This window comes from Alligator sinensis, unplaced genomic scaffold (genome assembly GCF_000455745.1).
Source record: "Alligator sinensis unplaced genomic scaffold, ASM45574v1 scaffold112_1, whole genome shotgun sequence".
Lineage (NCBI taxonomy): Eukaryota > Metazoa > Chordata > Crocodylia > Alligatoridae > Alligator > Alligator sinensis.
In genome coordinates, this window is record NW_005841892.1 from 1,404,644 (window position 1) to 1,425,195 (window position 20,552).

At 39.4% G+C, this 20,552-nt stretch overlaps 1 protein-coding gene across 3 annotated transcripts in view; it reads right to left on the minus strand.

Annotated features, from left to right (window-relative positions):
• The window catches only part of CSMD3 (CUB and Sushi multiple domains 3), a 1,313,655-nt gene that overhangs the window by 139,703 nt on the left and 1,153,400 nt on the right, over nt 1–20,552 (minus strand). For all 3 annotated transcript variants that reach the window (XM_025197227.1, XM_006018073.3, XM_006018072.3), the window contains 6 exons: nt 19,045–19,163; nt 15,478–15,547; nt 12,090–12,206; nt 7,480–7,689; nt 3,448–3,636; nt 1,581–1,758 (listed from right to left, as the gene is read on the minus strand). In XM_025197227.1, the coding sequence (XP_025053012.1) occupies nt 1,581–1,758; nt 3,448–3,636; nt 7,480–7,689; nt 12,090–12,206; nt 15,478–15,547; nt 19,045–19,163 (883 nt within the window). The remainder of the gene's footprint in view (nt 1–1,580; nt 1,759–3,447; nt 3,637–7,479; nt 7,690–12,089; nt 12,207–15,477; nt 15,548–19,044; nt 19,164–20,552) is intronic.

Here is a 20,552-nt window from a genome sequence, read left to right on the forward strand (position 1 = left end):
TCTAAGCTAACCTTTGCAATATGTAGGTTTGTTCATAATGACTATTCATGAGTGCGTTGTTTAGCCTTACTCAGAGTATCTTCAGTGATGAATCTCCCATAACTGACCTCAGGAGACTATTTCATATTGTAACTCAATTCTGCATTCCAATTCTATTACCATGCCTTCATTCCTTCAAGCTATATGCATTCAATCTTTCCTGATATGATGATTTCTTGCATTTATCAATAACAATATTTTATACCAATATGCTTAAAGCTGGGCACACAGTATTGACAATTTACTTCACTACCTAGTCCTTGAACAGCTCCTCAGCATAAGAGTGTGGAAATTCTGCTTCATGGAGAATTTAGAGGGTTTGAAATCTGGCTTCATTCCAAGCCAGAAGGGGACCCCCAACATTTCTAAACTATGCACAAAATAAAATTAAAAAAAAATCCAATTGGCCAAAGCAGTTTTCTTTATAAAATTTCATATTATAATATGTAATATATAATACAATGAAAAACGTTTTTAAAAATAATTTCAACTGCAAAGGTTGAAACTGGGCATTTTGATACAGGTGGAATTCTTTTCCAGGTATTTTTGGTGAAACTGACACTTTATGAAGCATTTTACTTTTGATGGAACTGTATTTTCAGTAAAAGATGATTCTGCCAATTTTGTTCTAAGATCTTGGATTTCATATGAAAGTGCCTAAGAGGTACTCCAGTAACCAGAAGATTATTTAGCGTATGTGTCCTTGTGTTGTGTTCCAGATGTCCGAGAGCACTAGGGCCCCATTCTGTTCAGTTCAGGAACTAGATTTATAGTTTAATGATTCAACTATAATTATCTCTTGATCAACTCTTATATATTAGTAAAAACAAGGTCAAGAATACATTTTCTTTTTGTGTGTTTAAAAAGCATCCAATCCCCCACCTCCAAACTCAAAATTGTATGCGAAGCCAAAGGATCACTTCCTAAAACTATTCCTAATGTGACACTGGAACACATAATATTTGTACCCAGCTGAAACTGGCTGTTATCATATTCTAATTTCTTTTGTTTTGGTTTTTTAAATATAGTAGCCTCCAATATCAGTCAATATTTGTATTCATTTTGTTTCCTTGATCAGAAGGCTGATTTCTTGATTTAGTGAGACCATGGAGTTCTCATAAGGTTAGGTTGCAGAGAAACTGGCCACAAAATTTACTTTACGTGGAGATAGTTACTGGAATATTATTCAGTATATACTATAAATAACAACTCCCAATAGATAAATTATCAAACTACTAGGTCTGATCCTTCACCAAGGAAGCCAAAGAGTATTTTACCATTGATTTTAATGGGAACAAGATTCCCTGATTTTTTTATCCATAAAGTGTATTTTATTATTGTTTAATTACTTCATGAGACAAAATATTATAAGCCAATATTACAATTACTCTAGTCTTGCAAATTATGCACTTATTGTCACTAGAAGGAACACAGACATTAAGTAGAAATCCATGACAAATCACTAAGGTGTTATTTTTAATTTCTGCTTTGTTACATAGTGTCAAATGTAGAATAAATCGATGATAAAAGTGCCTGCTTACCAGACAGTTATGAAATCATATATTGGCTCTGTTTGAAGAACTGTAAAATTGATGTAGATTCCATTCCCAGGTGGAACTCTTACAAGCCAAAAGCAGTCTTGAAAGTTGGGATATTCATCAGGGTACCCGGGAGAGTATATGGTGCCATTCATTGCAGTTATGTTTCCACCGCAGAGAGCTACAAAAGAAGCATTTTTTTTGTTTAACTGCAGAAGTATCAAATACCTTTGGTATTCTTTTTTACATAGTGAGTGCTGTTAAATCTGTACTTGCAAAACACCTTCAGCATTCCTATACTTTAATTCGATTGTGAAAAATTAAAGTAGTAAAGCTGTAAATAGAACATAAGTAGTACTGAGTTTCTTACAAAGCATAAGGAGGCTCAATCCTGAATTTTACAGTCAAATCTACCAGTAATCCTGGAATTCTCAACAATTCTGACTGAGTAAAGACTTCATGTTTGGGCTTTCAATCTATTTTGACAACGGACTAAATTCAGGCTCGTCTTGTACAGGAGTACAAGGTAAAGAAGGACAGGAAAATTGATTTTTTTTGTGACCCTAGGTAAGCCAGACACAAACTGTTTGACAGTACAGGAACTCCTGCCTCTATTACTCATAAGGCATCTGTAAGAGATGAAGGACAGGCAGTGTTGGCTTGGGCATGTGTGTCCACTTTCTCCACAAAAGAAGGATGGGTACAAAATATCCAATGTGCCATTGCTTGAAAAGTAGCTGTGTGTTCCTTAGGAGTAAACTTGCAAAAGGCCTCCAAAGCAGGTGTGACTTGACATGGTGGAATATGGATGTAGGTACACTTCTACACTGGATGTGAATATACTTGCTATGGCCTATACCTATCTACCTTGGCTCTTTGGTATGTGAAGGTGTACAAAGTTATTAACTGGTTCTCTGTAGCCTTAGCGATTGACACGTGGCATTTGTGCTGCTTTTAGACTTGCTGTGTCCACATAAAGATGCAAAGGCTTTGAGGCGATGCCTTTAACTATACAAAGGGGAAACACAACAAGTGAGATTTGTGAAAGGCTTTATCAGAACCATGTATTTTAGAAAAATCAGAATTCTAAAGAAATTAAAATTAATTCAATTGACACTTCAGGAAAGGAAATCAAAGTGATAAAACATTAGTGAAATCTGATTCAGGTTGTTTGCTTTAAGGAGGATAGAGCTCTTCAAGAAACCTTAATTTTAGAGTAATTTAAGACAAATATATTTAAGGAAATATAAAATTTAAAAATGTTCACTCTCTGGTTAGACAGACAGAGAAAAATAAATGTTATTTCTATGCTTTGGAGAACAGACACTTATTCTCAATTAAAACAAAGGCAGGTAAAAATATCTGATTATCAACACACGTCTTCAACAGAAATACTGTGGTAGGTGAAATGTAAGTTGAACTGCAAATATGTTGTTGGCCTGGAATACTTAAGTTTAACTATCCTGCTTTTCACAATTTAGAGTTTTTAGCTATAGATCAGAGCAGGAAGGGCTTTGATCCTGCATCATACACATCCAAGGCCTTTATCCCCAGTACAGGCTCTCTATCATTCCTTCTGATGAGCTTTCAAGGAAAGTGTTAATACTTGCATGTCATGTGTCAACTTGAAAATGAAAGATTTCTGAACAGCTCTACAGAGAAAACATTTCTGTTCTAAAAATACAGGCCTTCAAATTCAGCTGATACGCAGTCTCCAATAACTGTCTCCAGAATCCATCATAAGCAGGCCTTCTCAGGCCAGCTATTAGATACAAGAATAAATTTAAGAAAAAAAAACACAGAGGTCTGATTTGGCCTAAAGAGGTTGGGATATACAGAGGGGGTATACATACCTTTACTCAATACATACCTTCACACCTAGGAAGAGGGTGGTTCCAGTTACGACTGATTCCATGTAGACAAGTCAGTGCTGAATTTCCAATTAAGGTGTATCCAGGGAAACATTCAAATGAAATAGTTTGTCCTACAGTAAAGTCATTCCCAATCACAAAACCATTTCGAAATGGCCGGGGGTCAGGACAACTTTGTAACTGGTAAGCTGAAAGAAATAATTATAATTTTAAAGAGTTCTAGGTTGGGCTATCAGTTGTGATCTGTATCTCAGTGCTTTAGTGTTAGAAGCTTTAAAATTTGGAGAGAAAAAAGGAAGTTTCACAATGTTCCATCTTTTCTCTCAAATGCCATCAAATGAAGGAGAACCTTACAGTGTGAGTATCTTTGTGTATATAATTGACCTGTGAAATGAAAGACCCAGGTTGAAGGTCCTATTTTTCTTGATTCACAGCAAAGATTTCATCCTAGTTTATTCTAAGGCAGACATCAGAGGAACTTGACCCTGTCTCTCTCACATCCTAGGCAAGTAGTTGAAACATCCAGCTATGGAGTCTCTCTCAGCCTTGCTGATGAGGCCTTATAGCATGTATTTTTACCTTTAGGTATCTGCCATTTAGCAGTACTTTCTATGAGAAATGCAATGGAAATCAAATAGATTTTGGCCTATCTTATGGAAATGGGGAACAATAATCCAGTAGAAACTCCATTTGATACCATTTAGAAATCCTGGATTCATATGGGAAGTATGTCCATTACTGTACCCTTAGCAAGTTTCAGCATTCTCTCACTTTTGCTGGCATGTATTAAAAAGCACAGATTTGGAAGGTGTCTGTTGGGGTAGAAGATAGAAACATCTTTGTACTTTAGGAAGCACCAGGACTGACTTTTGTCTGGCTCTGGTTTAGGCGAAGAAGAGTTTCATAGTTGGTAGGGTAAGAAGGGACCTGAGCAGATCATCAAGTCCGCCCCCCTGCCATGGCAGGGAAGAGTACTGGGGTCAAATGACCCCGGTGAGGTGTTCATCCAGCCTCCTCTTAAAGACCCCCATGGTAGGAGCCAGCACCACTTCTCTTGGAAGTTGGTTCCAGATCCTAGCCGCCCTGACAGTGAAGTAGTGCCTCCCAATATCTAGCCTAAATCTACCCTCTGCCAGCTTCTGACCATTATTTCTTGTCACTCCTGATAGTGCTTGGGGGAACAGGGACTCCCCCAATGCCTGCTGGTCCCCCCTGACCAGTTTGTAAATGGCCACTAGATCCCCCCTCAGCCTTCTCTTGTGGAGGCTGAACAGGGTTCAGGTCCCTTAACCTCTCCTCATAAGGCCTGCCCTGCTGACTCCTGATCATGCGAGTGGCCCTCCTCTGGACCCTCTCCGTGTTGTCCACATCCCTCCTGAAGTGCGACACCCAGAACTGGATGCAGTACTCCAACTGCAGCCTGACCAGTGTCGCACAGAGGGGGAGGATTATGTCTTTGGACCTGCTTGAGATGCATTCATCCCCAACTAGATCATCCCAGCCAAAGCTTTATCTATCTGACTTTTATAAGCCTCCAAGAATGGAGCTTCCACCAACTCTCTGGGTGATCTGTTCCAGTGTTTTACTACCCTACTATCTAATCTAAACTTCCCTTGCTGCAACTTGAGACTGCTGTCCCCTGTTCTGTCACCTGCCACCACTGAGAACAGTCTAGCTCCAACTTCTCTTGAACCCCACTTAGTAATACCCCCTAATACTTTATAGGTTTGCAATGGTCTCTCTTCCAATATGTACTGTATAGCTGCAGCTGTGGTATAAAATACTAATCACAAAAATATTTAGCTCTTCCAAAGTACTGCATATCAGTAGACTTAAAAATGCTCTTCATGATTCATAGATTCATAGATGTTAGGGTCGGAAGGGACCTCAATAGATCATAGAGTCCGACCCCCTGCATAGGCAGAAAAGAGTGCTGGGTTCAGCTGACCCCAGCCAGATGCCTATCTAACCTCCTCTTGAAGACCCCCAGGGTAGGGGAGGGCACCACCTCCCTTGGGAGCCCGTTCCAGCCCTTTCTAGTCTCTCCTCGTAGGGCTTGGTCTGTAGGCCCTTAACCATACGAGTGGCCCTTCTCTGGACCCTCTCCAGGTTATCTGCATCCCTCTTGAAGTGAGGCACCCAGAATTGCACACAGTACTCCAACTGCAGTCTGACCAGCGCCTGATAGACGGGAAGTATCACCTCCTTGGACCTATTCGTCATGCATCTGCTGATGCACGATAAAGTGCCATTGGCTTTTCTGATGGCTTCGTCACACTGCCGACTCATGTTCATCTTGGAGTCCACTAGGACTCCAAGATCCCTTTCCACTTCTGTGCCACCCAGCAGGTCATTCCTGAGGCTGTAGGTGTGCTGGACATTTTTCCTCCCTAGGTGCAGCACTTTGCATTTCTCCTTGTTGAACTGCATTTTGTTGTTTTCTGCCCACTTGTCCAACCTGTCCAGGTCTGCTTGCAGCTGTTCCCTGCCCTCTGGCGTGTCCACATCTCCCCATAGCTTTGTGTCATCTGCAAACTTGGACAGAGTACATTTCACTCCCTTGTCCAAGTCGCTGATGAAGACATTAAAGAGTATCGGTCCAAAGACCGAGCCCTGCGGGACCCCACTGCCCACACCCTTCCAGGTCGAAACCGACCCATCCACCATGACTCTCTGGGTGCGACCCTCTAGCCAATTCACCACCCACCGGACTGTGTAGTCATCCAAGTCACAGCCTCTTAACTTGTTCACCAGTATGGGGTGGGATACTGTATCGAAGGCCTTCCTGAAGTCTAAGTCTCTCTTTATATTAATTTATTCATATGGCACAAAACCTAATTTTTCAGAAATAGTTTCATTTAAATAAGTGAATAAAATCTGACTATGAATATCAGGATGTCAAGTCATGTAATGATTTTTTATATATGCACCGATGTTTTCTAGTAAGGTATGCTCTCAAATGGCTTCCATGATGTTATAGAATCTAAAGCTATTTACCTACAAATGTAACCCTTTTCCTTTTGAAAGCATGCATAGTGTAACAACCTCACCACCTCTTAAAAGCCACACATGAAAATGGTAATTGTATTAAAAATTGGATCCTTTTTGCAAACAGTACAGACTTATTCCTTGCAAATGAGTCTGTAGTCATGGAACTTAACGCAATGATATATCGCTAGTTCATGAGGTTCACTTGTCTGAGAACTTTCCAAAGCTGGGCATTCTCACAAGTTGCTGCTTAAAGTAGATCTGGGCCCCTGGCATATGTTACACTTATGAGGTGATTAATGTGTTAATCATATCATAAACAGTAAGCTTGACACATATTAAGGCAATTAATGACACAACAGAAGGAGAAAGGGCTGAAAGGACAGCATAGGAAGCACTGCATCAGAAATCAATACTTGGTACTGTGCTTCCCGCAATGCCCTTTGAACATCCAGGCAGGTGGGAAACCCAGGATCTGGGACTTAGTCTTCCTACCGATGGGCTCCCCATCCTCCTGTAATATGATTTGGATTTGACAAATGTTATGCCAGATCCCAAAAAATCATGCCATGTGTTTTTGGGAATCTGAGATAAAATGTGTTGCATCCTGATCATGCAATTAAATTAATGTCTAGATATTCACTGAATGGCATTATGCACTCAGTGCTCCAGAATGATGTTATGAGGCATTATGATACAAGACATTAAACTGGGGCTCTTGTTTCTTTTAGATTATTAAATATTGTAAAAGTTATTTTGCAATAAGCAGGCATATTATCACCAAAATATTGTCCAAATTCCAGCAGGTTTAACAGCATATAACATTCATGTTTTGTTCTAAATCATCATGTGCTGTGAACTGACGAGCTTTTCCATCCCACCTTAGTACTGTCCTCATTATCTAACACATAACACAGCAGTTTTGAATTGTGGACAAATCTTTTTTTCCAAAATACACCTTCATGTTTATCTTCTAACAAAGAAAAGAAAAAAAATCCATTAATAAACAGCTTGTTTATGCATACGTGTATCAAATAACTCACCTTGATATATAATATGAAACCCTTGTTTGTTCTGTGAATAGTCACTGTGAAAATATAAGCTGGTTTCATGGGTGGTACTAAACAGAGGAGATGGTAGCTGAGGACCACTAAGTCTCCCAATAACAGTACTAGTCTCAGTAGATCCACTTCTTACTTCTAAGTAATCGTGTATTGTCTCAGTGGAAAAATTTACAAACTGCAAATGCACTCCTGGAAAATAATATTGGTAAACAAAAGCATGCGGTATCAATAAGATGAATATATTCAACTATGCAAACTATATCCTGATAACAAGAGGTAACGGTCATATGGAATGTTGATATCAGACATATGGAAATAGTGGAACGAGATTCTTAACTTAAACCCATCAACTCAGAATATAATCTTGACTACTCCGAATAAAACCTTCTTTCCTTTTCTCCAGTGGTGCTCAATTTTTTGGCTCCATGGGACAGATAAGTGGCATGAGGCTGGTGTGGAGGCCTAATCAGTCCTGTGCTCCCTGACTAGGTCTCATGCTGCCCTAACTGGCCCCATGCTCTCAATCTAGCCTGCAGTGCCATGCTAGCACTCTAGATCCAGGGAAGCAGCAATTAGCTGCCACAGATCCCATTCTGTCAAATGTCCAGACCTTTAGGGAGCCCCATGGGCCAGATAACATAGCTCTGCGAGCCAAATCTGGCCAATGGATTGGGCATTGAGCACCACTGCCCTTGTCTAATATGAAGAAAAGATAAAGATTGCTGCTATTGCAGGTGTTATCAACCCAAAAGGATGAAATAAAGCCCTGAATCTGTGATTGTTCTTTTGTATATTCTGGCAAAGAAAAAAGGACTTTTAGCCCCAAAGTCAAATTTTACTATTGGTAATTACATTTGCCTATCTAGAATCTCCTTCTAGATTCAGTTAGATAGAGCTTACTTGGATTCCTTTGAAAAGAAAAAGAAACCATAAAAGTAGTACTTGGCTGAAAGCTCTCCAAGGAAATCATAGGTTACTGCGTGAAGTGGAATTTCAATGGGAAACATTATTACTATTTATATATTATTAAGACGACAGCAATCAATTGCACCTAAAAAACAGGTGCATTTCAGTGGTAGATAAAGTTATATCTAAGTATAATATAATGCAGAGTGTTTTGAATTTTTATGTCTTACAGAGCATTAAATCAAATTAATGAAATGAATGAATAATGCATCCATAACTTACTTGCGCTTAAAAAAAACAAAAAGAAAACAAAAGAATCTAATATTATGGGATACATTTATCAGTGCCTCAACCTAATAATTAAACATGCAGTTCCTAGCAAACTGTGCTATATGATGCTCTTGTAAACAGAGAGAGACTTTTGATTGATTCAATGATGAACAACAGGAAGCTTATTATATGAGTGGTAGCTAATCTATCTGATCCAGATGACTTGTTACAAATATTAGAGGATGGTGGGGGGAGAAGTTGATCATCCAATTATTGGAAAGAGGGCTCTTTAAACATTTTCTTTTTTTATAGTGTTCTCAATAAGGTACAATTAAACAGGTTTTGTTTTGTTTTTTTCTGTCTGAAGTGATCTAGCGCAAGTATAGAATGATAATGCAGTGCTTCAATTACAAAGATGATTGACCCCATCAGTTGTTCTGGCAAAGACAATCACTATGATTTAATATAATGTTTAATAGAAAACATGTAATGGCAATTTAATTATTCAAATGCCATAAATATTTTTATAACTATCTACACCTTAATATCTAAAGGGAAGTTTGTCACTACATCTTAGAGATTTGTTGTTGGACAACATACGCACCTTGTGAATGGTTTTCTAAGTCATATAACATTTTATTTTCTACAGGAAAAAAACCCCACTTTACTATATGATTTAATTATAGATACAATTACTCTTTTATATATAGAAAGTGCAATGTCATTACATGCCTGTGGCTTCCTCCTTTGGTTTTGCAATCTCCCAATTTAACTTTTACATGGTCAAAAGGAGAGCAAGCAAATGGAGAACAACTCTTTAGCCATTCAGGTGGTCAGAAAGTGGAAGGAAGATGGGGCAGATGGATTCTGGTCCCTGCTGCTAGATTAATTTTTGATTTTTAACCATTGTCTCTCTAATGTAAAAATGCATATAGAAGTCTAAAAATAGCAATTAGAACTGTGCTTTGTGCTGAATTTGAGGTTATCTGCGTCAAATTAGTTGTGTTCTACAAATACCTAACAGGTGGGGATATAGGTAGCATTTAGATCTTGCTCAGCTCTGATCAATACTTTAATATTGCTTAGATGGGAGTTCGCACAGAAGTGCTTGATCTGCATTGCTTCTAAGCACCAAGACATATTTGCAGACCAATCACAAGTATCTAATTGTTTTGCAGATGCTGAGTATAGTTGATCTCAATGTATTTTTTCTGACTTGGGCTTCTAAATTCTGCCTAAAGATTGTTTGAGAATGATTTGGATCTTGTCCTAAATTTTCTGAGGATTAGGTCCACACTAGGCATGCTCTAGACGGCAGCCAAGCAGGATTTTCTCTGACATGCAGCTCTGGGATCAGTCTCTCTATGCAAGCTGAGAACAGGAAACATTTCTCTCCTATGTTCTCAATGATCCCACAACCTCTGCTGGAGGAAGAATATCACTGATTTGGATAAAAAAGGAACAGGAACCAGACCTGTGAAGGCTAGTGGGGAGAAATGGAGGTTGTGACTTATTGGGCATAGTGATGGGGTCTCTAAAATGGGGGGAAAAGAGTCAGTAGATGAGTAAGAAACTAAGATCTCATGATGAGTTGTTGGCAAGACTGGAGATTGAGAACCTGTACTGAATTAGGAACAGGTGAGGAAGGAGGGGAACGGTTCTGAGGAGCTGGGTATAGGACAACTGGGACCGTCTGGTCAGAGACCAGAACAAGAATGCAGGCAGAAGAACAAAGAAGCTAGGCACAGAACCGGAGAGGCCTGGGGCTGTGTACACATGCTCAAGTGATCTGGGAGAATTCTTCTGGGTTTGCTCTCGTGGTAGAAAAAAATTTACTTGGAGATGCCTGAACAAACATTTGAATACTATGTCCCTGAAGAGCAGAGAGCTTGATGTGCTGATGGTGCACAATCAGGGAGTCCCTGTGAACATATTTCAGTGTGCTGTGCAGGCTCCCAGTCAGCCTGGTGAGAAACAGAAGCAGGATACAGGGTAGTCCTGACTGATTGACCCAGACTATCTCACAGGTTTTGTTTTCCTGTAGCATAATGTGGGGATTGTAAAGGGGTCGTGTTCTGCCTTCTGTTTTGCTGAAGCAGCAGAGTCCAGTGAGCAACACACTGTCTTCATGCAGGGAAAAGAGAGGAGCAAAGCACCCTGGAATGCTGGAGGACTGGGCAATGGGTTCGCTCAGAAGGGAACATGTACACACACTGAATCTTCCAGGAGAGCCTCTCCTCAAAGTCATTTAACCCTGGTTATCTCCAGGTTATTTTGCTCTGGGAGAAAAATCCTAAAGACCATTATACTCATGGTTTCTCCTGGGAGAAAAGTTACTGTCCCAGTGGAAATTGAATGTCTGTACATGGTCTAGGACTGGTAGAAATGAGTATCAGGGACACAAGCACTGGAGGCAGGTTTGCCTGGAGGGCAATGTTAGGGAGAGGACCCAGGGTCTTGGACTGCTTGGTCAAGGAGACTGGGAGCATCATATATACATTGTTTTCCCTTCATAGATTTCTTGCTTGTTTAGTGAACAAGGTGATGAATCAGGGAACTGACATCAAAATTATGTCATTTCTATAGCATCCTTAGATTCATTTATAGTGGATGAGGCAGGTGATCACAAAAGAGAAAAGGGACGTTTAAAGCAGCTAAATGCTGACCTGAAGAATATGGTTGTTTCCGTGATGCTGCCACAGGAAATCTGTGTGATACAGTGATAGGCAAATTACTTAACCAGTAACCATTCATTCCCTATTTTCTTAGTGCCTGCCTGATCTGAGATAAGGCACTTTGATGTACAGATTCTGAGCACACACAGCTGCAAATGAAAGAAACTCCCTGCTCTGATTAATTACCTACTGGGCAAATAATCACTTTAAACACACTTTTACATGGACTTTTTCACTCTTAAGTATACAGATAGCCAAACAAACACAACACACAATATGTTAACTTTGTGGTTAAGAGAAATGCAGAAAAGGTGCTGGAAAATGTAGTTTTAACATTTTTGGCATTTGTTTTTATTTCTTATTGTTATTTATGTTTATATATACTAATATAAATTTCTCTCTGTGGGAAATGCCCTGGAATAAAGCAACATACATGCTCTAAAAATAAAACGCCGATAATGATGGCTAAGCTTTCAAAATAGTCAATTTTAGTTTCATGTTAAAAAAAAACGTGCAAGCAAATGAGTAGCTGGAGCTATAGCAATTTTATTATTTTCTGTATGCATACATGAAAACAATACATTTCTCTAAATTAAATCTCTTTTATGATATGGACTATTCCTAAAACATATTTTAAATCAATTGGCCAATACAAATATTTAAAATGTTATAAAGATTGTTTCACCATTCTAGAATCATAACAACAAGCAACCGGATAATCCTTGAAAGCATACATACCAAAGCCAATAGGCAGCCTGATTGTCCATGTACAATCTAAACTGCTGGGATAGTTGCCAGGAAACCCAGGGCTAAGGATCACTCCACTGAAGTCTGACATACCACCGCCGCATTGTGCTGCAGAATGACAGAGATTCTTGTTGGGTAAAGGTAGAGAATAAATCAGTTCAAGCCTTCACATCGCAAACTTAACTGTACTTAATTTTTAAATGAGTAATTTTATATTTGAAATGTGTATAATTCATTATCTCATCTTAACATTATATTTGTGTAACAATCTTCTACAAACAGGCATTGTAAAAGTGATACTGATTAACCAGGTTTGAGATTAGGAGAATTTGACATATGTGTAGAAATGCAGGTCAAAATGTGCCTTCACTCCATGTGTCTGACCCATTTTTTGAGCAGACAAGTACTGCAATTCAACACTCAGTCATATTGGCACAATTCCTAGTGGACTTGTGCAGGTGTATCTGAAGCTGAATGTATTGAAAAATACAAGCATCTTACTCTCTGAACTTTTCAGAAAGCATTTTTAAATGCAGTATTTCAGTACCCAGTCTCATAAAAAATGAAGCAGCTACAACACACAGAGTGAAGAAAAGGTAAAATATGCACACACACACATCCATAACTTCAAAGAAACCAATTCCTTAGGGCTTGATGTCTTAGTAACATAGTGATTTTAATATTTATTTACTTTGTAGTGCTAGATTTAAAAAGTAAATGTATGTTAAGAAACCGAGATGACAGATTGGCTGAATACAACTTGAAGCCAGCTTCAATTTTTACCTGCTAGCCTTAGCTATATTCCTTTAAAATATTTTTAAACTACTGTTTACATGCTAAAAAAACTCTACAAAATACTAAAGTTTTAGGTTGAGAGTAAGGATTTTTCTTCAGCATTTACTTCCTAAAGTAGTATGAACAGAATATCCAACTGTCTGCATAGTTATGAGTATTATCTTTTCATTCATATCAAGAGAACTGATATTGATGAAGACAGAGGAAACTAGAGGCATGATCTTGAGAAGCGTTAAACAATTTTTGAACGTTATTAAGCACCCATAATTGGTGGACCCTAGTACCTGAAAGGAAGTGCTTACTACCTGGCAGAATTAGGCTGTCTATCACTTAGGTCAGGAGTCTCTTCGGCTCAAAACAGTGCAAGTAGTACATATTGCATGCAAACTTAAAACGTGACGTGCAGCAACCTTCTCTGTGCAATAGCAAAATAACAAGAAAATGTGTGGGTAGGAAGCCTAAAGGATTTTTATTTTTAACAGATACAAAAGGATGGAGTACTGTAGTTCTAAGAATTGTTTTTCATGTATCTTTTGTATAGAAGTGTGATGGCACAGCAGTTAAGATGTCTTGATATAGCTCCAGAAGCATGTATTCAAGCGTTGCTCTGGATTCATTCTCAAGACTGGTCTCCACTCAACTCAGATGTAAATGACTGGTCTCTTGGACTGGGAGTCAGAGGCAGCTAGAAACAAATGCTGACCATATAGCTGCCTACTGTGGCATTGGCCACATAAGCTCGTATGGCTTAATCAGGCTAGCCAAAGGTGTTATCTGGGTTCACATGAACACTGACCGATATATTTTAATGCAGATCAAATGCTTCCTTTGGTATTTTGGCAAGCTGCTAATGCAGCGGTCAGCACTACATAACTGGCTATCTCTGCAGCTCAACCTTTGAAATAATGTACCTGTAACAGGGAATCCTTGCCCTGTTACTCAGACAAGCAAGCAAAACTTGGGAGGGTCTTTTAAGTCCCAGGAGATAGACCTGCAGACAGTAATGCCACTAGGGAAAAGCCCCTGGAAGCAAGCAGCCATAGGGAAAAAGGAGACAAACTATTGGCAATGACCAACAGCCCTGTCACAGATGTAGTGAAAACAAGCAGAGCTAAAAGGACTAATGAGGGACCACAGTGCTCACACCAAGTGATAGGACTGGCTGGCTAGAAGGAGAGAGACTTGCAGGTATAAGAAACTCATCCTTAAACCAGCAAGCTCTCTGTAGCCCTGGCTGGGGAAGGATGGCAAGCTCCCAGGCAGGCTGCTATAGAGATGGGAGTCACGGTAAGGGGAGCCCAGGCATGCAAAGGGAAAGAAATTTCTTTTTCGTGCTCTCCATTTGCCCAGAGTGGGAATGATTTCAGTTCACGTTATTCTGAGTGTTGTGAGTACCTGGAGAGACTGTACATTTTTGTTGTGATCGGGATAGTAACATCAGGAAGACTGGAAGTGGCTGTGAGGGGAGGCTTGGAGGCTGCATCACTGGTGCCTTAAAGTGCCCTGTGAGGTTTTAACCCCCAGCAAGGCTGGAAACCTAGTGAGGGGGGAAGCATTTTTGCAGGGTTACAAGACCCCAGTAGGAATGGGTATAGCCCCTCCATAGCCTGAAGTCCAGAACATGAGAAGTTTAGTCCAGTGAGAGCAATATGGACCAAAGTGGGGGCTTAGCCACCCCAGCAGAATGGCTACTGTCTCAAAAGCCAAGGCCAGAATAAGGGGCCCAAGATAAAGGCAGCAGAAAAAGCAAATACACCAAAATCCACAGGGTTAATGCCTGGACAGGTGTGACCTACTGAACCTGGTGGCTCTAAGAAGGGATTATGACTGATTGACACCCATGAAGTCTGGATGCAGCTATGGGGGGACCGTGGAGGCCACAAATAAAGCCCTCAGGTGAATTAGCACCAGCTGGGCTGTAGCTGGGCTGACTGAGATGGCTGAAATTTTGCCATTCCAGTCAAGTAAGCCCAGATCAAGACATCTCAAGGAAAAAACACACCTCCAGAGCTCTGGGCACTTATCTCAGGACTATTTATTTTATCCAGGTGTGGCAGGTGAGACACCGGGTGGCAGTACAGAAGAGCTGGGGTCAGGCAGGCTAGCCCAGCCGCAAGGAGCACTGTTACTGATGTTGAGGTTAGGCTTGTCCCAGTACCTTCTTAAGCAAGGAATATTTGATGTTAGAATCAGAAAAAAACTGAGAACTGCAATTATTTTTTATTTAAATTGGTTCTGTAGGACATATTACCTAAACAAATAATATATACTTAGTTCCATCTGAAGAAGTTCCATTTCTAGAAGACTTGATTCTTCTTCTCATCTCTCTTCCATAATATAGGAGATTCTGCTTGGTATATATTTCTGTCTTTCCTCTACCAGTTTGATTATTCGGGGAAACCTTCACAAAATAGGGCCTGTTTGCAAGGTAGACGTATAGACTCGAGGCTAGTCTGAATTCTTTTGTACATTTTTTTCCACAAACAAACCCTTTGATTCAGGATGAGAACACTTCATCTCTAACCTCTTGCACAGTTTTCATTCTAGCAACATGAAAAATAATTATAACATCCAATAGACATACCCAAACATATGGGAATAGGGTAATTCCATCTTCTCACTGGTCCAGGCATACAGGTGATATGTGAATGTCCCTATGATTATAAACATTTATTAATACATGGAACAAATACACACAATCACCTCCATTTTACTGCTATAACAAGAACCAAGATATTATAATCTCTGACATCTTCAATATGAAAATGTAATTGTATTGTAAATTTAATTTGTACCTTGACCTTCAGTAGGATTGGGTGGATAATGTAACCCTTACTTATGTGACTATCAACCAGTTTAGAGAATTGTACTCATGGTCTGTAGTAATAGATAGATAGATAGATAGATAGATATCTATCTATCTATGTCAAAGGGTTAAATGGGTCATAAGAAAATTAAAAAGACTTTTTAAGAAGATGATTTAAGGTACCAGAAATTAAGATATTTGAAGTACAGGATAGTTCCACTTTAGAAATAGTTCTCTGGGAAAAACAAAAAAACTAAGACAAGAACAAAAAGCAAAAAACATAAAAATACACACACACACACACGTTCTAAACTTGCCTTTTGATATTTTGAGCAATCCATATTAAACGGGTTCCCATACCACCAGGGGGCAGCCACTACCTGATTCAGCAGCTCATGCAATCATGACTATTTGGTAAACAGAGTGTAAAAAAAATATCTAAAGAGAGAAATGCATCTGGGCTCTGCTGAAAACCAAACAGTGTCTATTTCAATATGACCTTGGCAGGAAAAAAAGACAGTACCTCTGGCTGTTAGCCTGTTTGTGCAACCTTGAGTTGAACTGCATAGCTACTTCTAATGTTTAAGCTATATTTCACTTCAAAACCTATATAGCTGCAGGTACTGGATATTTGTGAAAAACACACCATTATGTAGAATACTTTATTAATTAGTTTGATGATTTCTCATATTTTCCTTTTAAAACAAGAACAACAACAACAAAACGAATATACTTCTGTCATTGGTCCAAGCATATGTTATTCATTCAGCACCGACACAAAGCCAAAGTGATAATGTCATGCTGTATGCAATAGCAAAACAGCAGGAAGAGGACTTTTATTTTTTATGTTTGTACAGTCTGTAGTCCATTCTTGCTTTTTTATCATGTTTAATTTATTTCATGTGTTCAGTAAGACATGTGTTCACACTTCAATATTCTTATATGAAATAAAACAAAGGTAAAAGTAAACCAGAAAATGCTTTGCTGCTCCCCTCAGAGACCCAGTGCAATCATCCTTACACGGTCTTCCTTTGCTGCACAACACAATTAGTAATCTGAGGCCTTCAGTAGGAGGAGAAAGGTCACAGTCAAAGCTGCAATCAGCACTAGAGCTGGGAGAGACCCATCAACTGTTCTTGGAAGTAGGAAGATCTTAGCCACAAGTAGGACCTCAGTTTAAGGGAAATAAAAGGAGGATAAGGACACTGGTTCCAAATCCAAATGACAGAGTAAGGATCTAGAGGAGGGAAACAATACAGGTCCAAAATTCAAATGGCATTTTAAGGATCTGGGAGAGGAGAAGAAAAGGCCATTATATCCAGGAAGGAAAACAAATAGCTGTTGCCAAAGCTTTGCTTTCTTAGCCCTAGCTCAAACATTTATTTGCTGCTCATACTGCCTCCTGTTGTGCTTATCACAGGGAGCACTAAATACCACAACAGCCACTTGCTTAACCAAAAGCAGAACAAACCTCATTCTGCTTTTTCAGACTCACAGGTATGTTTAAAGATTTGCCAATGGCATGGCTTAACTCTGCTCAGTTCAAAAACCTAGACTATGTTTGACTTTATGAACTCCATGAAAGTATGTTTCTGTTCATGTATAGTTCATCCTTTATAACTTATTCTGGCTATACAGTCCAGAACAGGATTTCAGGACTGTAATTCCTTTTAAACTACTGCTAATGTCAGAAGTGTGGAGAACCCCATTCTTTGATACAGGAACAGCACCATTCTTGTGCAAAAAAAAAAAAAAAAAAAAATAATAATAATAATAATAATAAGATTTGTAAGTTTGTATCTATCCTCCCTGGCCAGCAACCAGGGAAATTCTTTTTTCAGAGAGATTACAGCTGTGTTTCTGAAGTTCAACAGCTTTGTGAAGGACAGTTCTTAATCCTCAGTATTATGATGAAATGTAGCATTGCTGCTGGAGGCTGGGCTTGACCCAATGTGAAGAATAAATGGTGTGTCTAGCTGAAATGACAGGGTTACAAGAGTTTTATTGTCATTTGAAAGACAACAAGACACACCTACTGTTTTGCAGAATGTATTTTACTTAGGTCTATATAATTTAGACCATCTGTTTTTTGCTTATCCCCTGGTATTGGGGTCCTAATTACATTACACAGAGCAGCTAGAGGAATGATCTTGGTCCTCCAATCCTCATCCCTCCAATGCACAGTCAGTGACTGTTGTGAGCATGAGTGGCATTGTTGAAGAACTGCAAAGCAAAGGTATCGGTCTCTGCTTTCTTTTAGAACGTGTCAAGAATTCGTGGTAATGGGCTATAAAGCAGCATGAGAGCAGAAAGCTCATTGATAACATTCTCTTCATTTCAGGATGCATTACATTGCGTAACAAGTCCGGCAACATATTTTAACCGGGTAACAGAGATAGCATTGTGTTCTCTCCTTTTTAATGCTCTGAAAAACCCAAGTGAAATGAAGACTATTAATTTTAGTCTAATAGGTGAGGAATACATGCACGCACACACACACACACACACACACACACACACCCCCACACATATATACTAATATACTATTTGGAGCCTTAGCCCAACCATACAGTGCTAGGTTTTGCATTTGGTACTCTAGTTTGGCTATAAGAAGCATCAAAAGAAAATCCAAGCCTCTGATGGATAGACAAGTTCTTATTGGCTGCACATATCAGAAAATTGAAATAAGTAAGCTCATTTCAACAAAACTAATTGTATTTCATGCTTACTGAATGATCCCCAAATCTGTTTTCAGTGCAGGAGAATAGTTTACTTGTTTGGGGAGGGGAGGGTGAGGTGTTGGGAGTGGGGGAAACACACTTATTTCTGAAATCTGCCTTCAGGTTAAAACAAACAAACACACAAATGAACAAAAAAAGGAAATATATGAAAGAAAACTATTGGCTTTCCCAGAAAAAAACCATGATTTCCCATGAATATTAGTCAATATTCCCTTCCCACTCTCTGCTGTTTTTCCTTTCTCTGGTACTTTTCCTTCACCTCTTGCCCATCATGGTTTAATGATATTATTCATGAAATGATTTATTTAAACTGAAAATTATTAGCTCTCTAACCTCAGATCATGACCCATCACTAAACTAAGAATGTGTAAACAATAGTGAACAATAACCTACAATCATTATGCAGCAGAAATGTAGAACCGTGATCTCTGAAAGACAGTTTCATAGATGTTATATCTGATGGAGACAAACTTAAAAGCTTCATAACTATAATTTATTCCAGTATGTTGGCATTTTTAGTGTGGGCACAGTTTAGATTTATTTAGATATAAAGACATTAAAGAACTAAAAGAGAGAACTTGAAACTGAAAAATATCTGACATACCTGAAGGGAATAACCTTGATCACACTGGAAAGATACCACATCTCCAACCATGTATCTGTCTCCAATTTTAATTCCACTGCTAGGGGTCTGTGGTTCAGGACAAGAGTCTAAACCTATAGCTGTGAAAAATTGAGATGTTTAGAAATGAGAAAGCAAATATAGACAATTTCTAGTTTTATGCTGTTTGGGTTCATGGTGCATGTTGGTTTCCACTAATAATATAGAATGATAGAAAATTAGGGTTGAAAGGGACATTAGGAGGTCATCTATTCCAACCCCCTAGTCAAAGCAGGACCAGCCCCAACTAAATCATCCTAGCCAGGGCTTTGTCTAGCCGGGTGTTAAAAACCTCCAAGGATGGAGATTCCACCACCTCTCTGGATAACATGTTCCAGGGCTTTACTACCCTCCTAGCAAGAATGATTTTCCTAATATGTATCCTAAACTTCCCTTGCTGCAACTTGAGATTATTGCTCTTTGTTCCGTCATCTGCCACCACTGAGAACAGTCTAGCTCCATCCTCTTTTGAACCCCGCTTCAGATAGTTGAAGGCCACTATTCAATCTGTTCTCAGTCTTCTCTTCTCTAGACTAGATAAGCCCAGCTCCCTCAGCCTCTCCTCATAAGTTATGTGCCTTAGCCCCCAACCATTTTCATTGCCTTGCACTGGAGTCTCGCTAATTTGTCCACATCCTTTCTGTAATGGGGGCCCAAAACTGGACACAGTACCAGATACATTCTCACCAGTGCTGAATAGAGGGGAATAATCACTTCCCTTGATCTACTAGCAACACCCCTACCAATGTAGCCCAGTGTGCTGTTAGCCTTCTCACCAGCAAGGGCACACTGTTGGCTGATATTCAGCTTATTGTTCACTGTAACCTCCAGAGCTGCTGCCTAGTCAGTCAGTTCCCAGCCTGTACCGGTACATGGGATTATTCTGCTCAAAGTACAGGACTTTGCACTTGAACCTTATGAAATTACTTTTGGTCCAATCCTCCAATTTGTCTAGGTCTCTGTGGACATGTTTATACATGCCCCCAACTGCACAGGTACTAAATAACCACACAGTAACCACTGGTGTTGCACAGTCCTGGTAGCACATGGGTTGTTTCTGACCCCACTGTGCAGTAGCAATGAGCGTTGGTGTCATGTTTCATACCCGCTGATGCTATGTCACCGTAATGACAAGCACAATGCTGTGCTGAAGTACTGTATCATGTAAACACACCTTCTGAATCCTAACCCTACCCTGTACTTTATCTACTACTCCCCCTAGCTTGGTGTCATCTGCCAACTTGCTGAGGGTGCACTCATCAGATGGGATGCTGGAGATGCATCTTAGGTTTTTCTGGGACTGTTAAAATTCTGCCAACACGTTTGGACACAGCTAGAATGAAGACTTATTTTTATGTTTTGTAAACTATATTTCTGTATGTAAAATGTCTTGCTTTATTGAATGAACGATGTCACAAATAATGAGGGGTTAAAAAAATCCCAGGGAAAGA